General features: G+C 41.2%; 1 protein-coding gene and 1 long non-coding RNA gene across 4 annotated transcripts in view; one reads left to right on the top strand and one right to left on the bottom strand.

Annotated features, from left to right (window-relative positions):
* LOC133539621 (histone-lysine N-methyltransferase ASH1L-like) overlaps positions 1 to 22,077 on the bottom strand; it is a 155,245-nt gene that overhangs the window by 107,378 nt on the left and 25,790 nt on the right. For all 3 annotated transcript variants that reach the window (XR_009803450.1, XM_061881672.1, XM_061881674.1), the window contains exon 2: positions 8,008 to 8,729. Coding sequence is in view for 2 of the 3 variants with exons in the window: in XM_061881672.1 (XP_061737656.1) it covers positions 8,008 to 8,556 (549 nt within the window). In the remaining variant the exon portion in view is untranslated. The remainder of the gene's footprint in view (positions 1 to 8,007; positions 8,730 to 22,077) is intronic.
* The window catches only part of LOC133539622 (uncharacterized), a 154,487-nt gene that overhangs the window by 114,389 nt on the left and 18,021 nt on the right, over positions 1 to 22,077 (top strand). The gene's annotated exons all lie outside the window — the stretch shown is intronic.

Genomic DNA, 22,077 nt, shown 5'->3' with positions numbered 1-22,077 from the left:
TAGAAATTCGGGAGAATGGTTGCCCCGGGAGATTTATCGGGAGGGGTACTGAACTTCGGGAGTCTACCGGGAAAATTAGGAGGGTTGGCAAGTATGAGTATTAGCGGTGAATGCGATGTTACGGCGGCACCGACGCTGTATAACACCGGCGGGCCAGCTCTAATGCTAAATTGATATTGCCTCAAGGGCCAAATTGAATTACAAGGCGGGCCAGTTTTGGCCCCCCGGGCCAGAGTTTGACACCCATGCACTATATTGAGTTTCGCGACCACGAAATGGAGGATTCTCATCTGTGCAGCGCGAGCACTGATCCTGCAGCCGTGTGTCAGTTGGGGGGCGGTATAGCCCGGTTGGTAAAGTGGCCGTGCCAGCAACTTGAGGGTTCTAAGTTCGATTCCCGCTTCCACCTTCCTAGTCACTGCCGTTGTGTCCCTGGGCAAGACACTTTACCCACCTGCTCCCAGTGCCACCCACACTGGTTTAAATGTAACTCAGATATTGGGTTCCACTATGTAAAGCGCTTTGAGTCACTCGAGAAAAGCGCTATATAAATATAATTCACACTTCACATGTCCTCCTGACACATGCTAAATAAAACGCTAAATAGTGCTCTCAAAACGGCGATGAGTATTGAAAAATCACACTGTGCGTGCTAAATCAATATCTGTGCATCTTTTCCTCCCAGTATCCATCCATCCATCCATCTTCTTCCGCTAATCCGAGGTCGGGTCGCGGGGGCAGCAGCCTAAGCAGGGAAGCCCAGACTTCCCTCTCCCCAGCCACTTTGTCTAGCTCTACCATAGTCTTCCCAACGTGTCCTGGGTCTTCCCCGTGGCCTCCTACCGGTTGGACGTGCCCTAAACACCTCCCTAGGGAGGCGTTCGGGTGGCATCCTGACCAGATGCCCGAACCACCTCATCTGGCTCCTCTCCATGTGGAGGAGCAGCGGCTTTACTTTGAGTTCCTCCCGGATGGCAGAGCTTCTCACCCTATCTCTAAGGGAGAGACCCAAACTCATTTGGGCCGCTTGTACCCGTGATCTTATCCTTTCGGTCATGACCCAAAGCTCATGACCATAGGTGAGGATGGGAACGTAGATCGACCGGTAAATTGAGAGCTTTGCCTTCCGGCTCAGCTCCTTCTTCACCACAACGGATCGGTACAACGTCCGCATTACTGAAGACGCCGCACCGATCCGCCTGTCGATCTCACGATCCACTCTTCCCTCACTCGTGAACAAGACTCCTAGATACTTGAACTCCTCCACTTGGGGCAGGGTCTCCTCCCTGTATTGTGAGCATTTTGATGATCAGCATATATTGTGCATATTAATGAAGACGCCTAATTCTGCTCACTTAACAGACGCAATCCACCTTACACACGTTGAGTCGATCATCTTTGTGTGCGCTATCAGGTTTTGCACATGTTTTAGTACTTGCAAACCCTTAGTAAATCATGCCAGAAGGTGCAAGTCCAAGATGTTAAATGGCAGTAGTGCAGTGTTTTTCAACCTTTTTTGAGCCCAGGCACATTTTTTGCATTTTAAAAATCCGGAGGCACACCGCCAGCAGAAATCATTAAAAAACGAAACTCGGTTGACAGTACAAAAAGTCTATGTGGCAATTGTTGGATATGACTTTAAACCATACCCAACCATGCATCAATATACCTCTTGTCTCAAAGTAGGTGTACTGTCACCAGAGGTGGGTAGAGTAGCCAAAAACTGTACTCAAGTAAGAGTACTGTTACGTTAGAGATTTATTACTCAAGTAAAAGTAAGGAGTAGTCACCCAAATATTTACTTGAGTAAATCCAATCCAATCCACTTTATTAAATAGCACATTTAAACCACAATAACGTTCCAAAGTGCTGCACAGCCATGTTAAAAACAATTGTAAAAATAAAAATAAAATAAAATAAATATATATATATATATATATATATTATGCTCCACCAATGACTGAATAAAAACAAACAAACAATAAATATAAAAACAAATATGATTAAAAACTATTTTAAAGGGTAAAATCAATTAAAACAGTAAAATAGAAATCAAAGTGTGTAAAAAACACAGAGGACAACAGAGAAAAGAGGACTACACAACTCACGTAATGTTAAAAGCCAAAGAATAAAAGTGGGTCTTAGTAAAAAGTAAAAAGTATGTTATGAAAAAACTACTCAAGTACTGAGTAACTGATGAGTAACCTCATTACGGCAACAAATAATGCACAAAAACATAAAAATAGCAAATGAGCAAATTCAGAGCCAGGATTATCTCTTAAGCAACTAAAACAACAATATATATTAAATAATACATTAAAATTAAAAAAAAGGCAAATTGAGCCACAATAACTTAACAGCACCATAGGCTCAGTAGGCATTGATTGATTGATTGATACTTTTATTAGTAGATTGCACAGTACAGTACATATTCCGTACAATTGACCACTAAATGGTAACACCCCAATAAGTTTTTCAACATCAATCAATTATTTAATAAATGACCAAGTCGAGGTGATTTACCTCATACATACACACACATATCATATATATTAATATGTCCAGGGTGTACCCCGCCTTCCGCCCGATTGTAGCTGAGATATGTGCCTGTGTGTAGAAATGGCACTCATACCATGAATTGATTAACGTGGACCCCGACTTAAAGGGGAACATTATCACCAAACCTATGCAAGCGTCAATATATACCTTGATGGTGCAGAAAAAAGACCATGTATTTTTTTTAACTGATTTCCGAACTCTAAATGGGTGAATTTTGCCGAATTAAACGCCTTTCTGATAATATCGGTCTTTTAGTGATGACGTCAGAACGTGACGTCACCGAGGTAACACACCCGCCATATTCATTTTCACATTACAAACACCGGGTCTCAGCTCTGTTATTTTCCGTTTTTTCGACTATTTTTTGGAACCTTGGAGACATCATGCCTCGTGGGTGTGTTGTCGGAGGGTGTAACAACACTAACAGGGAGGGATTCAAGTTGCACCACTGGCAAGAAATCTGCCGCCAGACCCCCATTGAATGTACCAGAGTGTCTCCATATTTGACCGGCGATGCTAAGACAGACATGGCACATAGATGTATGGATAACCTGCAGATGCATTTGCAACCATTAAGTCTACGAAATCACAAAGGTGAGTTTTGTTGATGTTGTTGACTTATGTGCTAATCAGACATATTTGGTCACGGCATGACTGCCAGCTAATCGATGCTAACATGCTATGCTAATCGATGCTAACATGCTATTTACGCTAGCTGTATGTACATTTGAAACTAGATACCCACATTTAATGCGAAACAAACACTTACCAATCGACGGGTTTAAGTTGCTCCAGTGTCACAAGATGCGAAAGTCCTGATCGTTTGGTCCGCACATTTAACCGGCGATGCTAATAAGGCAGCCATGCTATGGGCCACTTCATTAGGTACACCCACGCTATGGCCGAATAGCGTCAATAGCTATTCGCTCAATAGCTTCAATTTCTTCTTCAATTTCGTTTTCGCTATCTGCCTCCATACTCCGACCATCTGTTTCAATACATGCGTAATCTGTTGAATCGCTGAAATCCGAGTCTGAATCCGAGCTAATGTCGCTATATCTTGCTGTGGTAACCGCCATGTTGTTTGTATTGGCAGCACTGTATGACGTCACAGGGAAATGGATAGTGGTTTCGAAGATAGCGAAAATAAGGCACTTTAAAGCTTTATTTAGGGATATTCCGGGACCGGTAAAATTTTGAAAAAAAAATTCAAAAAATACAACAAGCCTCTGGGAACTGATTTTTATTGTTTTTAACCCTTTTGAAATTGTGATAATGTTCCCCTTTAAACAATTTGAAAAACTTATTGGGGTGTTACCATTTAGTGGTCAATTTTTACGGGATATGTACTGTACTGTGCAATCTACTAATAAAAGTTTCAATCAATCAAAAAACTTGCAGTGAGGAAACGGTCTAATGGCTCCTATCAGCGTCGCTAGGCGTTAATAGTGAGTTGCAGCTCATTGTTTTTGCTCCGTCGACAACAGCTTTATTGTTTCGGACTCGTCCCCCCAGCTCTCATGTCATTGTTTACAGCCTTGTCCCAGCGGGACTTGGACTCGTGAGTGAATGTGTTCCACGAACTGGATGTCCGCGACAAAGCTCACATTGTAAACGGTAAGGAATTTGTTAGTGTTGTCCCGATACCAATATTTTGGTACCTGTACCAAAATATTTCAGTACTTTTCGGTACTTTCCTAAATAAAGGGGACCACAAAAAATGTAATTATTGGCTTTATTTTAACAAAAATGATAAAGTACATTAAACATAGCTTTCTTATTGCAAGTTTGTCCTTAAAGGCCTACTGAAAGCCACTACTAGCGACCACGCAGTCTGATAGTTTATATATCAATGATGAAATATTAACATTGCAACACATGCCAATACGGCCTTTTTAGTTTTCTAAATTGCAATTTTAAATTTCGCGCGGAAGTATCATGCTAAAACGTTGCGGTATGATGACGTGTGATGTCACGCACCGTTCACAGCTATAAGTCGTCTCTTTTCATCGCATAATTCCACAGTATTATGGACATCTGTGTTGCTGAATCTTTTGCAACTTGTTCAATGAACAATGGAGACGTCAAAGAAGAAAGCTGTAGGTGGGAAGCGGTGCATTGCGGCCGCCTTTAGCAAAACAAACACAGCCGGTGTTTCATTGTTTACATTCTCGAAAGATGATTAGATAGATTAGATAGTACTTTATTTATTCCGTCAGTAGAGTTCCTTCAGGAAAATTACAATTTTCAGCACAATCCCATTCAAGATCAGACAAACATTACAGGGAGACAGAACAGGATCGCTGACGGGTCTGCCGGCTTCCAGCGCCCCTTACAAAAAAGATTGACGGTGAAGCTTTACTATGGAACAGAGATGTCAAGCGAACACTGTTTGATTGGACCACACACACAAAGTAGAGTCTATTATGCAGCGATCCTTTCGAAAGATGGTGTTTCGAAGAGGGTCCCTTGCGAAGGGCAGAGATGGGCATCGCCGCCACCCGTCGACTGGTGCTGAAGAAAGGTGCGGGGCCGACTTTCAGGTTGTACAGGTACGACCGTATAATCTCACTAAAACACTAGTAACACCAATAAACAGATAAGGGATTTTCCAGAATTAACCTAGTAAATTGGTCTAATAACATCTGAATCGCTCCCATGTATAGTTTTTCTTTTTCTAGTCCTTCACTCTCTCTTTCCTCATCCACGAATCTTTCATCCTCGCTCAAATTAATGGAGAAATCGTCGTTTTCTCGGTCCGAATCGCTCTCGCTGATGGTGGCCATGATTGTAAACAATGTTCAGATGTGAGGAGCTCCACAACCCGTGACGTCATGCGCACATCGTCTGCTACTTCCGGTACAGACAAGGCTTTTTTATCAGCACCAAAAGTTGCAAACTTTATCGCGGATGTTCTCTACTAAATCCTTTCAGCAAAAATATGGCAATATTGCGAAATGATCAAGTATGACACATAGAATGGACCTGCTATCCCCGTTTAAATAAGAAAATCTCATTTCAGTAGGCCTTTAATGATTGGACTTAATGAAACCTTGCGTTGACTTTGTCAACAATATTCATCATCACGGCTCTGATGTGCTGCGGTGTGAAGTGAAGTCGAGAGCTATCATGCGCCCTATTGGTACTTGAAATAATCGTACTTGATATGTCTCCATGGAGACACGGATTAGTGATATTGAAGAAGTTCCAATAATGGTACTGGGCCAGCTAACCATGTCTTGAAGCACCTCTTCCTGGGGGCGTTCTGCATGACACAACGGGAGGGGGACCGGTACTTTTTAAAGGCGGTATAGTACTGAATATGATTCATTAGTATCGCGGTACTTTACTAATACTGGTATACCAGGGGTGTAACGGTACACAAAAATTTCGGTTCGGTACATACCTCGGTTTAGAGGTCATGGTTCGGTTCATTTTCGATACAGTAAGAAAACAACAAAATATTTTTTTCCCAAATTTATAAACAATGGCTCTATCCTTTTAACATTGGGAACACTATAATAATTCTGCCCGGGTTGATCAACATTAAACTGCCTAAAGTTGTTGATTTGATATAAAAAAATGACAACTTTTCTTCTACATATAAAAAGTGCAACATTAAACAGTTTCAAGTCAACTCATCATGCTTAATTTATTACAGCATTTGGGAAGCCTGTAGTTGATTTTTATTATGTAAATGTTGTATTTTTATTAACATGTAATAGCAGGGACCCTGCCATTCAAAAATAGGCTGCGACATTATTAATGTTTAATGTAACTATTGCTGAACAAATAGTACAATAGCAATAGGAGAGACTATTCATCCCTGAACACCATGGAGTTCATGTAGGCTTGAAGGCCTACTGAAATGAGATGTTCTTATTTAAACGGGGATAGCAGGTCCATTCTATGTGTCAAACTTGATCATATTTTTGCTGAAAGGATTTAGTAGAGAACATCCACGATAAAGTTCGCAACTTTCGGTGCTAGGACAAAAGCCGGAAGTCGCAGACGAAGACGTCGCAAGTGTGGGGGCTCCTCACATATTCACATTGTTTATAATGGGAGCCTCCAACAAAAAGTGCTATTTGGACCGAGAAAGCGACAATTTCCCCATTAATTTGAGCGAGGATGAAAGATTCGTGTTTGAGGATATTGATAGCGACAGACTAGGGGAAAAAAAAAAAAAAAAAAACGCGATTGCATTGGGACAGATTCCGATGTTTTTAGACACATTTAGTAGGATAATTCTGTGAAATCCCTTATCTTTTTATTGTGTTGCTAGTGTTTTAGTGAGTTAAATAGTACCTGATAGTCGGAGGTGTACGTCCACGGGTGTCTCAGGGGAGTCGACAGCAGCTATGGGCGGGGCAAGCTCAGCTTTTCTCCAGTAAGAAGCGACTTTTTAACCACAATTTTCTCACCGAAACCTGCTGGTTGACATTCCGTCGTGTTTCATGTTCGCTTGACCGTGCTCTGATCCATAGCAAATTTTCACCTCCAGGAATTTTAAACAAGGAATCACCGTGTGTTTGTGTGGCTAAAGGCTAAAGCTTCCCAACTCCATCTTTCTACTGTGACTTCTCCAATATTAATTGAACAAATTGCAAAAGATTCAGCAACACAGATCTCCAAAATACTGTATAATTATGCCGTTAAAGCAGACGACATTTAGCTGTGTGTGTGCGTAGCGCTCATACTTCCGAAAAAACCTGTTACGTCTTGCGTACACGTCGTCATTACACAACGTTTTCAAGACGAAACTCCCGGGAAATTTAAAATTGCAATTTAATAAACTAAAAAGGCCGTATTGGCATGTGTTGCAATGTTAATATTTCATCATTGATATATAAACTATCAGACTGCGTGGTCGCTAGTAGTGGCTTTCAGTAGGCCTTTAATGATGCACTTACATAATTATATCACTAGCATACACACACTCCGCAAAATGAGCTAACGTTACACTAATAGTTAATTAGCTTTAACCTCAAGCCAGGACTGCGAGCGAGCTGAGCTGCAGTTTGTTTCTAGAACGTCATCTAGAACGTTGACTGGGAGGTGTTTATTATAATTTGGGGAGAGTCTGTTGCTCACCTGCTAAACACCTATCTGCTCGACGCTGAAGCGCTGACTACATGCGCTCTGAATACGCAGTGCTGATTGGCTGTTACCACTATATATGTAACCAATCAGATGGTTGTGTGGGTGGGACAATGCTGGGTGCTCTGTAGAAGACCGAGGCAGAACGGAGCGGAGCAGCTTGTTAAGACTTAAGCCTAGGCGCCTACTTCATATGTTCGTGTGGAAACTCGTTCGGTACACCTCCAAACCGTACCGAAACGGTTCAATACAAATACACGTACCGTTACACCCCTACGGTATACCGTTCAACTCTAGTTCCCAGCTTGTTGACACTGTTAAGACGCCTGTGAAAAAGCTTTAACTCACCTGTTTGGTGGACCTGGTACCCGAGCTGGCAATGGCTGAGGCGGAAGCCGCGCTGCATGCTGGTGGTAAAAGAGGAGCCGAGGCAACAGATGCGGTTTGTTTGGACGCGGTCTGAACAGCGTCAGAGCTGGAGAAGTTGTCTCTGTTTGCTCCGTCCAGCGCAGAGCTGCTCCTGCTGGCCAGCGACCCCCCTCGGACTTGTCTCTGGTAGGTTCTGATGGTGGGCTTGCAGACGTAGCTCTCCAAGATCTTGGGCGGCTTCTTGGTGCGCTTGGCCTGGACCCCGATCCGGAGTCGCACGTTCCCGTCAGGGCCGCTCGCGTCTTTGCCACACAGCTGAAGCGGCTCCTGCCCCGCGCCTCCGCAGCGCCCCTCGATGAGCAACTCCAGTACTGCCCCCTTCTCCCCCTCTCGTTTTTTCCTCGAATCCTCCGCCTCTACCCTGCGCTTTTTTTTCTCTTGGTCCTGCTCCAAATCCTCAGGTGCAGGGGAGGCGTCCAGAGTGGAGTCGGTGACCGGAGGGGTACCCCCCTTCATTCTCTGGTCCATCAGAGAAGTCAGGGGGAGGGGAGGGAGAGAGAGCTATCACCCAACCGAAAAGGTGGGGGGGGGGGCGGATTCTAACGCAGGTGAAGTGACGGGATTGTAGAAAACCCCTTCCGTCTAAGGACAGTTGAGCTTCATCCGGCAACTTCTCCTTTGGGCTTGAGCTCGCAAAACGCCTGTTAAGATAGCGAGAGAGGGAGAGAGAGAAAGAGAGAGAGATAGAACCCAGTGATTAGTCACTTCAGTGAGCACAGATGCTGAGTCGCGGCGGCGGCGGCACAGAAACTGGAAGGAAAGTCCCCTTCCATCGGGGCAGCTGCAGCCAGGCGCGAGTGTGCGTGTCCGCGGCGATGATCTCATCACACACACGCAGAAGACCCCGGGGGCTAATCAACATGGCCGATTCCCAGAACGCCCTGCACTTTACTGGAAGAAAGTCTCAGCCGCGTTCTTCCGAAACAATCTGCGGGGAAGATAGCGAAGAAAAAAAAAACTTTTGACCTCTAAGTCGGTTATCAGTCAATCAGCACCTCGCTGATTCAAACACCCCCACCCCCCCCACCCCACCCCCCCGTACTCTAGCCGCCATCTTTGCGCCTTCTGTTCTCAGCTACTCCCACAAGCGCTTCCCCGCTCGCCCTTCCCTACACTCCACCGTACTTTCTTTTCTCACTGGAAAAAAAAAAAAAAACTCTCCCCTTCTCATTTTTTGGCAGTCGAGCTTTCGCATGCATTCTCTATTAGCCCCTCCCCCGCTCGCTCCTCAGCTAAATGGTCAAACACATACACTATATTCCTGTTAATCAGAACCATATTTCCTTCCTGCACTTCCTACCTAAATCCCTCTATTCAGAGTCCCCACCATTCCCCCCTTCTTGCCACTCAGTCATGGCAACACCACGTAGGAAAAGGGGGGGGGGGCCGGACTTATTTTTGGAAGGGAGCACAAATTCCTTCTCCTCCCATTGCTTCCTCTGAGTCAAGTAAGCTTTTCATTGACCCCATTGTAAATGGCCTTTTAATGCGACATTACAGCAAAGTAACACACCCTAAAATAACATTCTCCGCCAGCAAAATAAACGCGCCGTTGGTTCAGCCAGAATTTCGACCCGGCTCAGCAAATGGCCGCAGCCTCTCCGCCGTCCTCCATGACATTCGTTCTTGCATCAAGGGACGGCGGGAGACATTAATTTCCTAATAAAACACACCTTGGCCAGGCAGTTTTTTTGCACTCGTCCCCCCGAGAGCCTCTTAGGACACCTACTCAAGCGCCTCCCTACGCAGACAAGATCATCCCGGGTAATGTTTTCATTTAGGAGCACACACACACACACACACACACACACCAGAGGTGGGTAGAGTAGCCAGAAATTGTACTCAAGTAAGAGTAGTTACTTTAGAGATTTATTACCCAAGTAAAAGTAAGGAGTAGTCACCCAAATATTTACTTGAGTAAAAGTGAAGTGAATTATATTTATATAGCGCTTTTCTCTAGTGACTCAAAGCGCTTTACATAGTGAAACCCAATATCTAAGTGACATTTAAACCAGTGTGGGTGGCACTGGGAGCAGGTGGGTAAAGTGTCTTGCCCAAGGACACAACGGCAGTGACTAAGGAATCGAACCTGCAACCCACAAGTTCCTGGCACGGCCACTCTACCAACCGAGTAAAAAGTATGTTGTGAAAAAACTACTCAAGTACTGAGTAGCTGATGAGTAACCTGTTCGTTTAATGATGACGGCAACAAGTAATGCACAAAAACATAAAAATAGCAATGAACAAATTCAGAGCCAGGAATATCTCTTAAGCAACTAAAACAATAATATATATTAAAGGCCTACTGAAATGAGATGTTCTTATTTAAACGGGAATAGCAGGTCCATTCTATGTGTCATACTTGATCATTTCGCGATATTGCCATATTTTTGCTGAAAGGATTTAGTAGAGAACATCGACGATAAAGTTTGCAACTTTTGGTCGCTAATATAAAAAGCCTTGCCTTTACCGGAAGTAGCAGACGATGTGCACGTGATGTCACGGGTTGTAGGGCTCCTTACATCCGCACATTGTTTACAATCATGGCCACCAGCAGCAAGAGCGATTCAGACCGAGAAAGCGACAATTTCCCCATTAATTTGAGCGAAGATGAAAGATTCGTGGATGAGGAAATTTAGAGTGAAGGACTAGGAAAAAAAAAAAAGGCGATTGCATTGGGAGCGATTCAGATGTTATTTGACACATTTACTAGGGATAATTCTGGAAAATCCCTTATCTTTCTATTGTGTTGCTAGTGTTTTAGTGAGATTAAATAGTACCTGAAAGTCGGAGGGGTTTGGCCACGGGTGTGTTGACCGCGAGTGTCTCTGAGGGAAGTGAAGTGAAGTGAATTATATTTATATAGCGCTTTTCTCTAGTGACTCAAAGCGCTTTACATAGTGAAACCCAATATCTAAGTGACATTTAAACCAGTGTGGGTGTCACTGGGAGCAGGTGGGTAAAGTGTCTTGCCCAAGGACACAACGGCAGTGACTAGGGAATCGAACCTGCAACCCTCAAGTTGCTGGCACGGCCACTCTACCAACCGAGTAAAAAGTATGTTGTGAAAAAACTACTCAAGTACTGAGTAACTGATGCGTAACTTGTTCATTTAATGATGCCGGCAACAAGTAATGCACAAAAACATAAAAATAGCAATGAACAAATTCGGAGCCAGGAATATCTCTTCAGCAACTAAAACAATAATATATATTAAAGGCCTAATGAAATGAGATTTTCTTATTCAAACGGGGATAGCAGGTCCATTCTATGTGTCATACTTGATCATTTCGCGATATTGCCATATTTTTGCTGAAAGGATTTAGTAGAGAACATCCACGATAAAGTTTGCAACTTTTGGTCGCTAATAAAAAAAGCCTTGCCTGTACCGGAAGTAGCAGACGATGACGTCACTGGTTGTGGAGCTCCTCACATCCGCACATTGTTTACAATCATAGCCTCCAGCAGCAAGAGCTATTCGGACCGAGAAAGCGACAATTTCCCCATTAATTTGAGCGAAGATGAAAGATTCGTGGATGAGGAAATTTAAAGTGAAGGACTACGGAAAAAAAAAAGGCGATTGCAGTGGGAGCGATTCAGATGTTATTTGACACATTTACTAGGGATAATTCTGGAAAATCCCTTATCTTTCTATTGTGTTGCTAGTGTTTTAGTGAGATTAAATAGTACCTGAAAGTCGGAGGGGTGTGGCCACGGGTGTGTTGACCGCGAGTGTCTCTGAGGGAAGTCACGCAGCTCCGCTGATGTCTCCGGTAAGAGCCGACTTATTACCACAATTTTCTCACCGAAAACTGCCGGTTGACGTGGTTGGGATCCATGTTCGCTTGACCGCTCTGATCCATAGTAAAGCTTCAACTTCTGGAATTTAAAAAAAGGAAACACCGGCTGTGTTTGTGTGGCTAAAGGCTAAAAGCTTCCCACCTCCATCTTTCTACTTGGACGTCTCCATTATTAATTGAACAAATTGCAAAAGATTCAGCAACACAGACGTCCAGAATACTGTGGAATTATGCGATTAAAGCAGACTACTTATAGCTTGGATCGGGCTGGAAAACAATGTCCGCTACAACCCGAGACATCAAACGCACACGTCATCATACTGAGCCTTTTTCAACACAACACTTCGCGGGAAATTTAAAATTGCAATTTAGTAAACTAAAGCGGCCGTATTGGCATGTGTTGCAATGTTAATATTTCATCATAGATATATAAACTATCAGACTGCGTGGTCGCTAGTAGTGGCTTTCAGTAGATCTTTAAATAATATATACTTGGTTTTACACTGTATTGAAAAACATTTTTTTAATTAATTTTACCTTTGCAAACTCATTATACTATTGGTTAAGTTTTATATTCATAAATGTAAGTTTCTCAATAACCGACCTGATTTTTGTGCCTTTAAAAAAGATTTAGAACTCTACATCAAAACACTCTACCTCTAACAACCAAAAAGCTGTGAAAACGATGATGCTGTTTTCCAAATTTAAGTTATTTACTGAGATTGAGTGAGCCTATGGATTTGCACTTTGTTTATTTTATATATATATATATTTTTTGCATTCTATTTTAGTTACTTTGAATTGACAACCCTCTGGCGGTGTTTTGTACAGTTTTTATACTGTTTTGTGATGTTTTTGTACTTTGATTATTATTTTCAACTGTTTGTAAAAGTTGAAATTTATAAATAAAGGTTTATTTAAAAAAAGTGTGCAGTTAATCTTGTGACCGCTTGGCTCTGTTTGATTGGTGAAACGGAGTCAAACGTCACCAGTGACTGCATTGGATTGGTGAAACGGAGTCAAACGTCACCAGTGACTGCATTTGAATGGTGAAACGGAGTCAAACGTCACCAGTGACTGCATTTGAATGGTGAAACGGAGTCAAACGTCACCAGTGACTGCATTGGATTGGTGAAACTGAGTCAAACGTCACCAGTGACTGCATTTGATTGGTGAAACGGAGTCAAACGTCACCAGTGACTGCATTGGATTGGTGAAACGGAGTCAAACGTCACCAGTGACTGCATTTGATTGGTGAAACGGAGTCAAACGTCACCAGTGACTGCATTTGATTGGTGAAACGGAGTCAAACGTCACCAGTGACTGCATTGGATTGGTGAAACGGAGTCAAACGTCACCAGTGACTGCATTGGATTGGTGAAACGGAGTCAAACGTCACCAGTGACTGCATTGGATTGGTGAAACGGAGTCAAACGTCACCAGTGACTGCATTTGATTGGTGAAACGGAGTCAAACGTCACCAGTGACTGCATTTGATTGGTGAAACGGAGTCAAACGTCACCAGTGACTGCATTTGAATGGTGAAACGGAGTCAAACCTCACCAGTGACTGCATTTGATTGGTGAAACGGAGTCAAACGTCACCAGTGACTGCATTTGATTGGTGAAACGGAGTCAAACGTCACCAGTGACTGCATTTGATTGGTGAAACGGAGTCAAACGTCACCAGTGACTGCATTTGAATGGTGAAACGGCGTCAAACGTCACCAGTGACTGCATTTGATTGGTGAAACGGAGTCAAACGTCACCAGTGACAGCATTTGATTGGTGAAAGGCAGGCATGTGATAGATCCTACTTCGAAGGTCTGTCTGACGAACCAAAACAAACAAAGCGTGCATTAACAGATCGATAAAAATCAGTAGCGAGTAGCGAGCTCAATGTAGATAAATGGAGCGGCGTAAAAGTAGCGTTTCTTCTCTATAAATATACTCAAGTAAAAGTATGTTGCATTAAAACTACTCTTAAAAGTACAATTTATCCCAAAAGTTACTCAAGTAGATGTAACGGAGTAAATGTAGCGTGTTACTACCCACCTCTGACACACACACACACACACACACACACACACACAGACACTTGTATTTGTTACTTTATTGAGACCTCCGAAAAATGCCTACCTCTTTAGGACCATCCTTTCTAGATTTATAAAGGTTTGTATTTAAAACATTAATAATATATACATACTATGCAAATATCAAAAAGGTAAGCTGTTAGTAATTTATTTTTAAAATTTTTGTTTCTAATTGTTTTTTACTCTACATTATTTACTTCAAGTTATTACAGTATGTCTCTACATACATATATACGTATATATATATATTTTTTTTAAATAAATTTTGACCAAAATGGGCGCATTTCAATTTCTTACACCCACTTGTTATTCCATACGTTGGCCAGAGGCGGCGCATTTCAATTTCTTACACACTTGTTATTTCATATGTTAACCAGACAGCGAGCACTTTTAAAACAGACAGTCCATTTTTACAAATCCCTCATATTTGGGTCCACCCTAATTTTGACAGATTTCACCACCAGGGGTGCAAATGAGACATTCTCTATTAGATGCAATGGTTTTCCGTATTGAGACCATGATTTATGTCCTGACTTGTTCACCTGTCGTCATACGGATGGTACTTTTCCTTGTTGTCTCAATAAGGTTAGAAATACAAGAAGAAACACTCACACACATTCTTATATTTGTTACCTTCTTAAGTCCGCCAAAAAATGCCTACCTCATTAGGACCACCCTTTATAGATATATAAATATTTGTATTTACAACATTAATAATATATACACACTATGCGAATATCAAAAAGGTAATCTGTTAGTAACAATTTTTTAATTTTTTGTTTGTAATTGGTTTTTAATCTTCATTATTTACTTCGTTATTACAGTATGTTTCTATGTACAATTTTGTTTTATACTTTTTTATACATTTTGGCAAAAGGAGGTGTATTTCGATTTCTTACACCCACTTGTTATTACATACGTTGGCCAGAGGGGGAGCACTTCAAATTTTTACACACACTTATTTCATATGTTGAACAGAGGGGGAGCACTTTTAAAAGCGACACACAGTCAATTTGAAAAATCCCTCATTTTTTAAGTCCACCCTAATTTTGATAGATTTCACCACCAGGGGTGCAAATGAGACATTCTCTATTAGATGCAATGGTTTTCTGTATTGGGACCATGAGTTATGTCCTGACTTGGTCACCGCTCCTCGTATGGAAGGTACTTTTCCTTGTTGATGTCTCAAGAAGTGAAGAAATACAAGAACACACTCCTGTATATGTTACCTTCTTGAGACCTCCAAAAAATGCCTACCTCTTTAGGACCACCCTTTCGAGATATATAAAGATTTGTATTTACAACATTAATAATATATACATATTACGCAAATATAAAAAAGATAAGCTTTTAGTTATTTTGGTGTTTGTAATTGTTTTTTAATATTCATTTTTTACTTCAATTTATTACAGTATGTCTCTATATACATATTTTTTAATTAATATTGGCCAAAGCGGGCGCATTTCATTTTCTTACACACACTTGTTATTTCATATGTTGGCCAGAGGGGATCACTTTTAAAACCGACACAGTCAATTTGAAAAATTCGTCCTTTTTGGGACCACCCTCATTTTGATAGATTTCACCACCAGGGGGTGCAAATTAGATCTCGATTTTTTGTGTTTTGTAATGTACTTAAGGCCGATGACGAACGAGTCACGGACCACAAATGGCCCCTGTGCCACACTTTGGGCAACCCAGCTGTAAAAGCTAACTGTTAATGGCCACTAAAGTCTTAGTAGCGTAGTGTATTTGTTCATCCTATGGTCACATATGGGACGCGGGTTGTTTAACTTCAGTACCGGAAGTCGTAAAACCAGCTGTTCACCTGGCGGGTTTTTTCGTGGATGTATAGTGAAGTCCTTCTTTAACTGCCGTCTTGTTTTATCATACATTGCTGCCTTTGCACCTGTCAGTGTTTACTTTTGTATGCACATTAAATCAACCAACAAATCCTGACTTTGGAGCAATGTTCACAGACTCTAGTATTTGGCTCTCTATTACATGCAATGGTTTTCTGTACTGGGACCATGATTTATGTCTTAACCTGTTCACCGGTCCTCATATGGAAGGTACTTTTCCTTGTTGATGTCTCAAGAAGGGTATACAAGAACACACACACACACACACACACACACACACACACACACACATGCACGCACAAAAACACATTCTTGTATTTTATCTTCTTGAGACCTCCAAATAATGCCTACCTCTTTAGGACCACCTTTTCTACATATAGAAAGATTTGTATTTACAACATAATATATACATACTATATGCAAATATAAAAAAGCTTGTTGTGAAAAATGAGTTGGAATTTCACAAGAAAAAACTTTTGGCAGTAAAATTTTGGGCAGTATCATAATAAAAGTCGTAATTTTACCCAACGGAAAGTCTAAATTTTACAAGAAAAACTGAACATTTGCGTAATATTACAATAAAAGTTTACTCTAACAGTTGCAGTTTTACAAGAAAAGCTTTACGTTCTGGGCAGTTTTAGGAAAAGTCGTAATGTTACTCGACAAAATTCACAATTTTATAAGAAAACTTTAACATTATGGCAATATAATAATAATCGGAATTTTACTCTGCAAAATTTTGACAAAAGTCATAATTTCACTCAAAAAATGTCAGTATTTTACAAGACCAACAAAAAAAATTGGCAAAGATGTGATAAAAGTCAGAATTGTATATAACAAATGTCACCATTTTGCATTAAAAAATATTTTTACATAAAAAAATTTAAAAAGAAAATATTACAGAAACAGAAATATGAGAAATTGTTCCCAATTTTATAGGAAAAAGTCGACACATTGTGAGAAAAAGACTGAGCAATTTTTGTTTGTAATTGTTTTTTAATCTTATTCAATTCAAGTTATTACAGTTTATCTCTACATACATATTAATTTTTTTAATTAATTTTGGCCTAAAGGGGCGCATTTACATTTCTCAAACCATGTCCTTCCTTGGTGGTCCAGGGAACCCGCAAGACAGCTTGAGACCGTCACAATACCGTAGCTGCGTGTGTCAAATATGAGTCATTAAATGACTCCCGCCTCCTGGTGGTAGAGGGCGCTAGTGATCCTTCTTGCGACTACTCGGCTGCAGAAGAAGTGACAATGAGTGACGTGATATGTGCGGGGACGGATATGATGTGGTGCACGACGGACCTTTTACGATGTAACACTCCTATGCTGGCTATGTAAACAACTGGGCTGAAATAAATAATGTTCCAGTTAAATACCCAGTGTATTATTTATACAATAACACTTCATGGTGGCAGTGGTGGGATAAAGAGATCACCCACGGAGCAGAACGGGAGGGGGAGTTGTCCGAGGATAATTCTGTCGTCGCCCGCACTTGAGGAGCCGAGCTAACTGATAGCAGCGGTCCGATAGCATTTTTCTGAACTGGTCTTTCAATTGAAGCAGGAAGTAATAAAGGAAGATCTCCATCGAGACAGAGAGACTTTTAAAACTGAAGAAAGATAAGGAAGACTTCTATAAACAAGTTATCGATGCTTTTGACCAAAAGGAGCTGGCATGGACTTCATTTATAAGTAAAGATAAGACCGTAATAATTATTAAATGTGCTTTTCATGATGGTATCCTTACATCACACTCAAATTTTTATTGCATGCCTTTGGTAAGCGCAGGAGTGAGAATAGGTTTTAAATTAATTAGCACCCCGGCGGCAATTCAAGAAAATACGGTAACCCATTTACCATCTGCCATTAACACTTATAATAGCAATATCACTAAAACTTGGTTAATTTTCAGGTCATGAGATGTAATATTGTTGGTGGTTTTTGAATGTTTTTCAGAGGGCTTTATGGGCCACCTCTTACTTGCTGTATTTTACGACTTAGAATGCAAATAAATAGGAAAAATAATATGAGAAATTGTTCCCAATTTTATAGGAAAAAGTTGACACATTTTTTTGTTTGTAATTGTTTTTAATCTTATTTAATTCAAGTTATTACTGTTTATCTCTACATACATATTCATTTTTTAAATTAATTTTGGCCTAAGGGGGCGCATTTACATTTCTTACACACACTAGTTATTACATATGTTGACCAGAGGGGGAGCACTTCAAATTTTGATACACACTTGTTATTTCATACCAGAGGGGGAGCACTTTTAAAACCAACACACAGTCAACAGTGTTTCCCACAGGTCGGGCATCTATTTCTGGTGGTGTGGTTGGGCGGTGGGGGGGGGGGGCGATGACCAAGAAGGTCGCGGAGGTGGAATATAATTACAACACTTTAGGTACATGTTTATATACATTACATATTTGTATAATATGTAACTACAAGCTCCATTCACAGACAGAGTCCCATTGCTTATGAGCGGTCGAGCGAGTCAAAAGCCGAAAAAAAAATATATATTTTTTTTTTAACTGAATTTAATACGGCCGCCACAAATAAACGAATGTGTGGGAAACCCTGGTCAATTTGAAAAATCCCCTTATTTTTGGGACCACCCTAATTTTGATAATTTCACCACCAAGGATGCAAATGAGACATTCTCTATTAGTGTTTTTCAACCTTTTTTGAGCCAAGGCACATTTTTTGCGTTGAAAAAATCCAGAGGCACACCGCCAGCAGAAATCATTCAAAAACAAAACTCACAGTAATAAGTCGTTGTCGCAATTGTTGGATATGACTTTAACGCATAACCAAATATGCATCAATATAGCTCTTGTCTCAAAGTAGGTGTACTGTCACATCACACCCTGACTTATTTTGAATTTTTTTGCTGTTTTCCTGTGTAGTGTTTTAGTTGTCTTGCGCTCCTATTTTGGTGGCTTTTTCTCTTTTTTGGGCAGCAGTTTCATGTCTTCCTTTGAGCGATATTTCCCGCATCTACTTTGTTTTGGCAATTAAGAATATTTCATTGTTTTTATCCTTCTTTGTGGGGACATTGTTGATTATCATGTCATGTTCGGATGTACTTTGTGGACGCCATCTTTGCTCCACAGTAAGTCTTTGCTGTCGTCCAGCATTCTGTTTTTGTTTACTTTGTAGCCGGTTCGTTCTTCATAGCCTTCCCTAAGCTTCAATGCCTTTTTTTAGTTGCACTCACCTTACAGGTTTACAAAAAATATTTTTAACCCAAATAGGTGAAATTAGATAATCTCCCACGGCACACATGACTGCGTCTCACAGTGGTTGAAAAACTCTGCTCTATTAGATGCAATGGTTTTCCATATTGGAACCATGATTTATGTCCTAACTTGTTTACGGCTCCTCATATGGAAGGTACTTTTCCTTGTTGATGTCTCAGGAAGGGTAGAAATACAAGAACACACACAAACACAGACACACACATTCTTAAACCGTCCCATCGAATGAGACGGAGTTCAAGTCAACATGTTGCAGTAAGAGCCGTTACGTAAGCGCCTCAGACAGACACCTTGTATGAAACAAAATGAAATGAACAGTTAAAATTCGCTCCATTTTGTCCACTAAAGACGCCGAGATCATTATCCATGCGTTTGTTACGTCTCGTCTCGATTACTGTAACGTATTATTTTCGGGTCTCCCCATGTCTAGCATTAAAAGATTACAGTTGGTACAAAATGCGGCTGCTAGACTTTTGACAAGAACAAGAAAGTTTGATCACATTACGCCTGTACTGTATATACCTTTATATACATATATACATACATATATACCTGTACTGTATATACCTTTATATACATATATACATACATATATACCTGTACTGTATATACCTTTATATACATATATACATACATATATACCTGTACTGTATATACCTTTATATACATATATACATACATATATACCTGTACTGTATATACCTTTATATACATATATACATACATATATACCTGTACTGGCTCACCTGCACTGGCTTCGTGTGCACTTAAGATGTGACTTTAAGGTTTTACTACTTACGTATAAAATACTACACGGTCTAGATCCATCCTATCTTGCCGATTGTATTGTACCATATGTCCCGGCAAGAAATCTGCCTTCAAAAGACTCCGGCTTATTAGTGATTCCTAGAGCTCAAAAAAAGTCTGCGGGCTATAGAGCGTTTTCCGTTCGGGCTCCAGTACTCTGGAATGCCCTCCCGGTAACAGTTCGAGATGCTACCTCAGTAGAAGCATTTAAGTCTCACCTTAAAACTCATCTGTATACTCTAGCATTTAAATAGACCTCCTTTTTAGACCAGTTGATCTGCCGCTTCTTTTCTTTCTCCTATGTCCCCCCCTCCCTTGTGGGGGGGGTCCGGTCCGATGACCATGGATGAAGTACTGGCTGTCCAGAGTCGAGACCCAGGATGGACCGCTCGTCGGGACCCAGGATGGACCGCTCGTCTGTATCGGTTGGGGACATCTCTACGCTGCTGATCCGCTTGAGATGGTTTCCTGTGGACGGGACTCTCGCTGCTGTCTTGGAGCCACTATGGATTGAACTTTCACAGTATCATGTTAGACCCGCTCGACATCCATTGCTTTCGGTCCCCTAGAGGGGGGGGGGGGGTTGCCCACATCTGAGGTCCTCTCCAAGGTTTCTCATAGTCAGCATTGTCACTGGCGTCCCACTGAATGTGAATTCTCCCTGCCCACTGGGTGTGAGTTTTCCTTGCCCTTTTGTGGGTTCTTCCGAGGATGTTGTAGTCGTAATGATTTGTGCAGTCCTTTGAGACATTTGTGATTTGGGGCTATATAAATAAACATTGATTGATTGATTGATAGGGGGAACTGCACTTTTCTTTTGGAATTTTGCCTACCGTTCACAATCATGACTAGAACAACACATCCCAGCAGGCACGAGACACTGAAACAACGTTGAAAACTTTCTGAATGAGGTCCTGGTGTTGAGCAACTCAAACCTAACGTTGGAACAACATGCTTTTTGACAACGTTTATTCAATGTCGGGTTGTGACGATTTCACCATAGATATTTGGTCATTTCCCAACCAACAACGTGGATCCAACATTAGACATCAATGTGGTTTCAATTTACAAATAAAACTCTTTTGCAACTTTGTTTTGAAGTCAGTTTTAAAAGACCTACAGTACAGGCCAAAAGTTTGGACACACCTTCTTGTGTTTTTCTTTATTTCATGACTATTTACATTGTAGATCATGGGTGTCAAACTCTGGCCCGCCGTGTAATTTCTCTTGGCCCTTGAGGCAATATCAAATGAACATTAGAGCTGGCCCGCCGATGTAACACCGCATTCACCGCTAATACTCTTACTTGTCAACCCTCACGATTTTCCCGGGAGATTCCCGAAGTTCAGTGTCCCTCCCGAATTTCATCCCTGGGCAACAATATAAAGGCACTGCAACCTGTCGCCACGTCCGCTTTTCCTCCATACAAACAGCGTGCCGGCCCAGTCACATAATATATGCGGCTTATACACACACACAAGTGAATGCAAGTCATACTTGGTCAACAGCCATACAGGTCACACTGAGGGTGGCCGTATAAACAACTTTAACACTGTTACAAATATGCGCCACTCTGTGAACCCACACCGAACAAGAATTACACATTTTGGGAGAACATCCGCACCGTAACACAACATAAAGACAACAGAACAAATACCCACAACCCCTTGCAGCACTAACTCTTCCGGGACGCTAAAATATACAGCCCCTGCTATCTTAAATTTTATTTGATATGCCATTGATATTTTTTAATTATTATTAGGATTTGAAACTCGATTTTGCATGTCACTATAAAGTTATATACTGTAAGCCTTACTTGTTATAGATTCAATGCAAAACTAAAAGGTTAATTTGTTCAACCGTGGCCCACTGCTTTGTTCGGTTTAAAATTTTGGCCCACTCTGTATTTGAGTTTGACACCCCTGTTGTAGATCAAAACTAGGAATGAACACAAGTGGAGTTATGTACTTAACAAAAAAAAGGTGATATAACTGAAAACATGTTTTATATTTCTTCAAAATAGCCACCCTTTGCTCTGATTACTGCTCTGCACACTCTTGGCATTCTCTCGATGAGCTTCAAGCACACCTGTGAAGTGAAAACCCTTTCCGGTGACTACCTCTTGAAGTTCATGGAGAGAATGCCAAGAGTGTGCAA

Source organism: Nerophis ophidion, linkage group LG21 (assembly GCF_033978795.1).
Source record: "Nerophis ophidion isolate RoL-2023_Sa linkage group LG21, RoL_Noph_v1.0, whole genome shotgun sequence".
Taxonomy (NCBI): Eukaryota; Metazoa; Chordata; class Actinopteri; order Syngnathiformes; family Syngnathidae; genus Nerophis; species Nerophis ophidion.
This window is presented reverse-complemented; position numbering and strand designations above follow the sequence as displayed.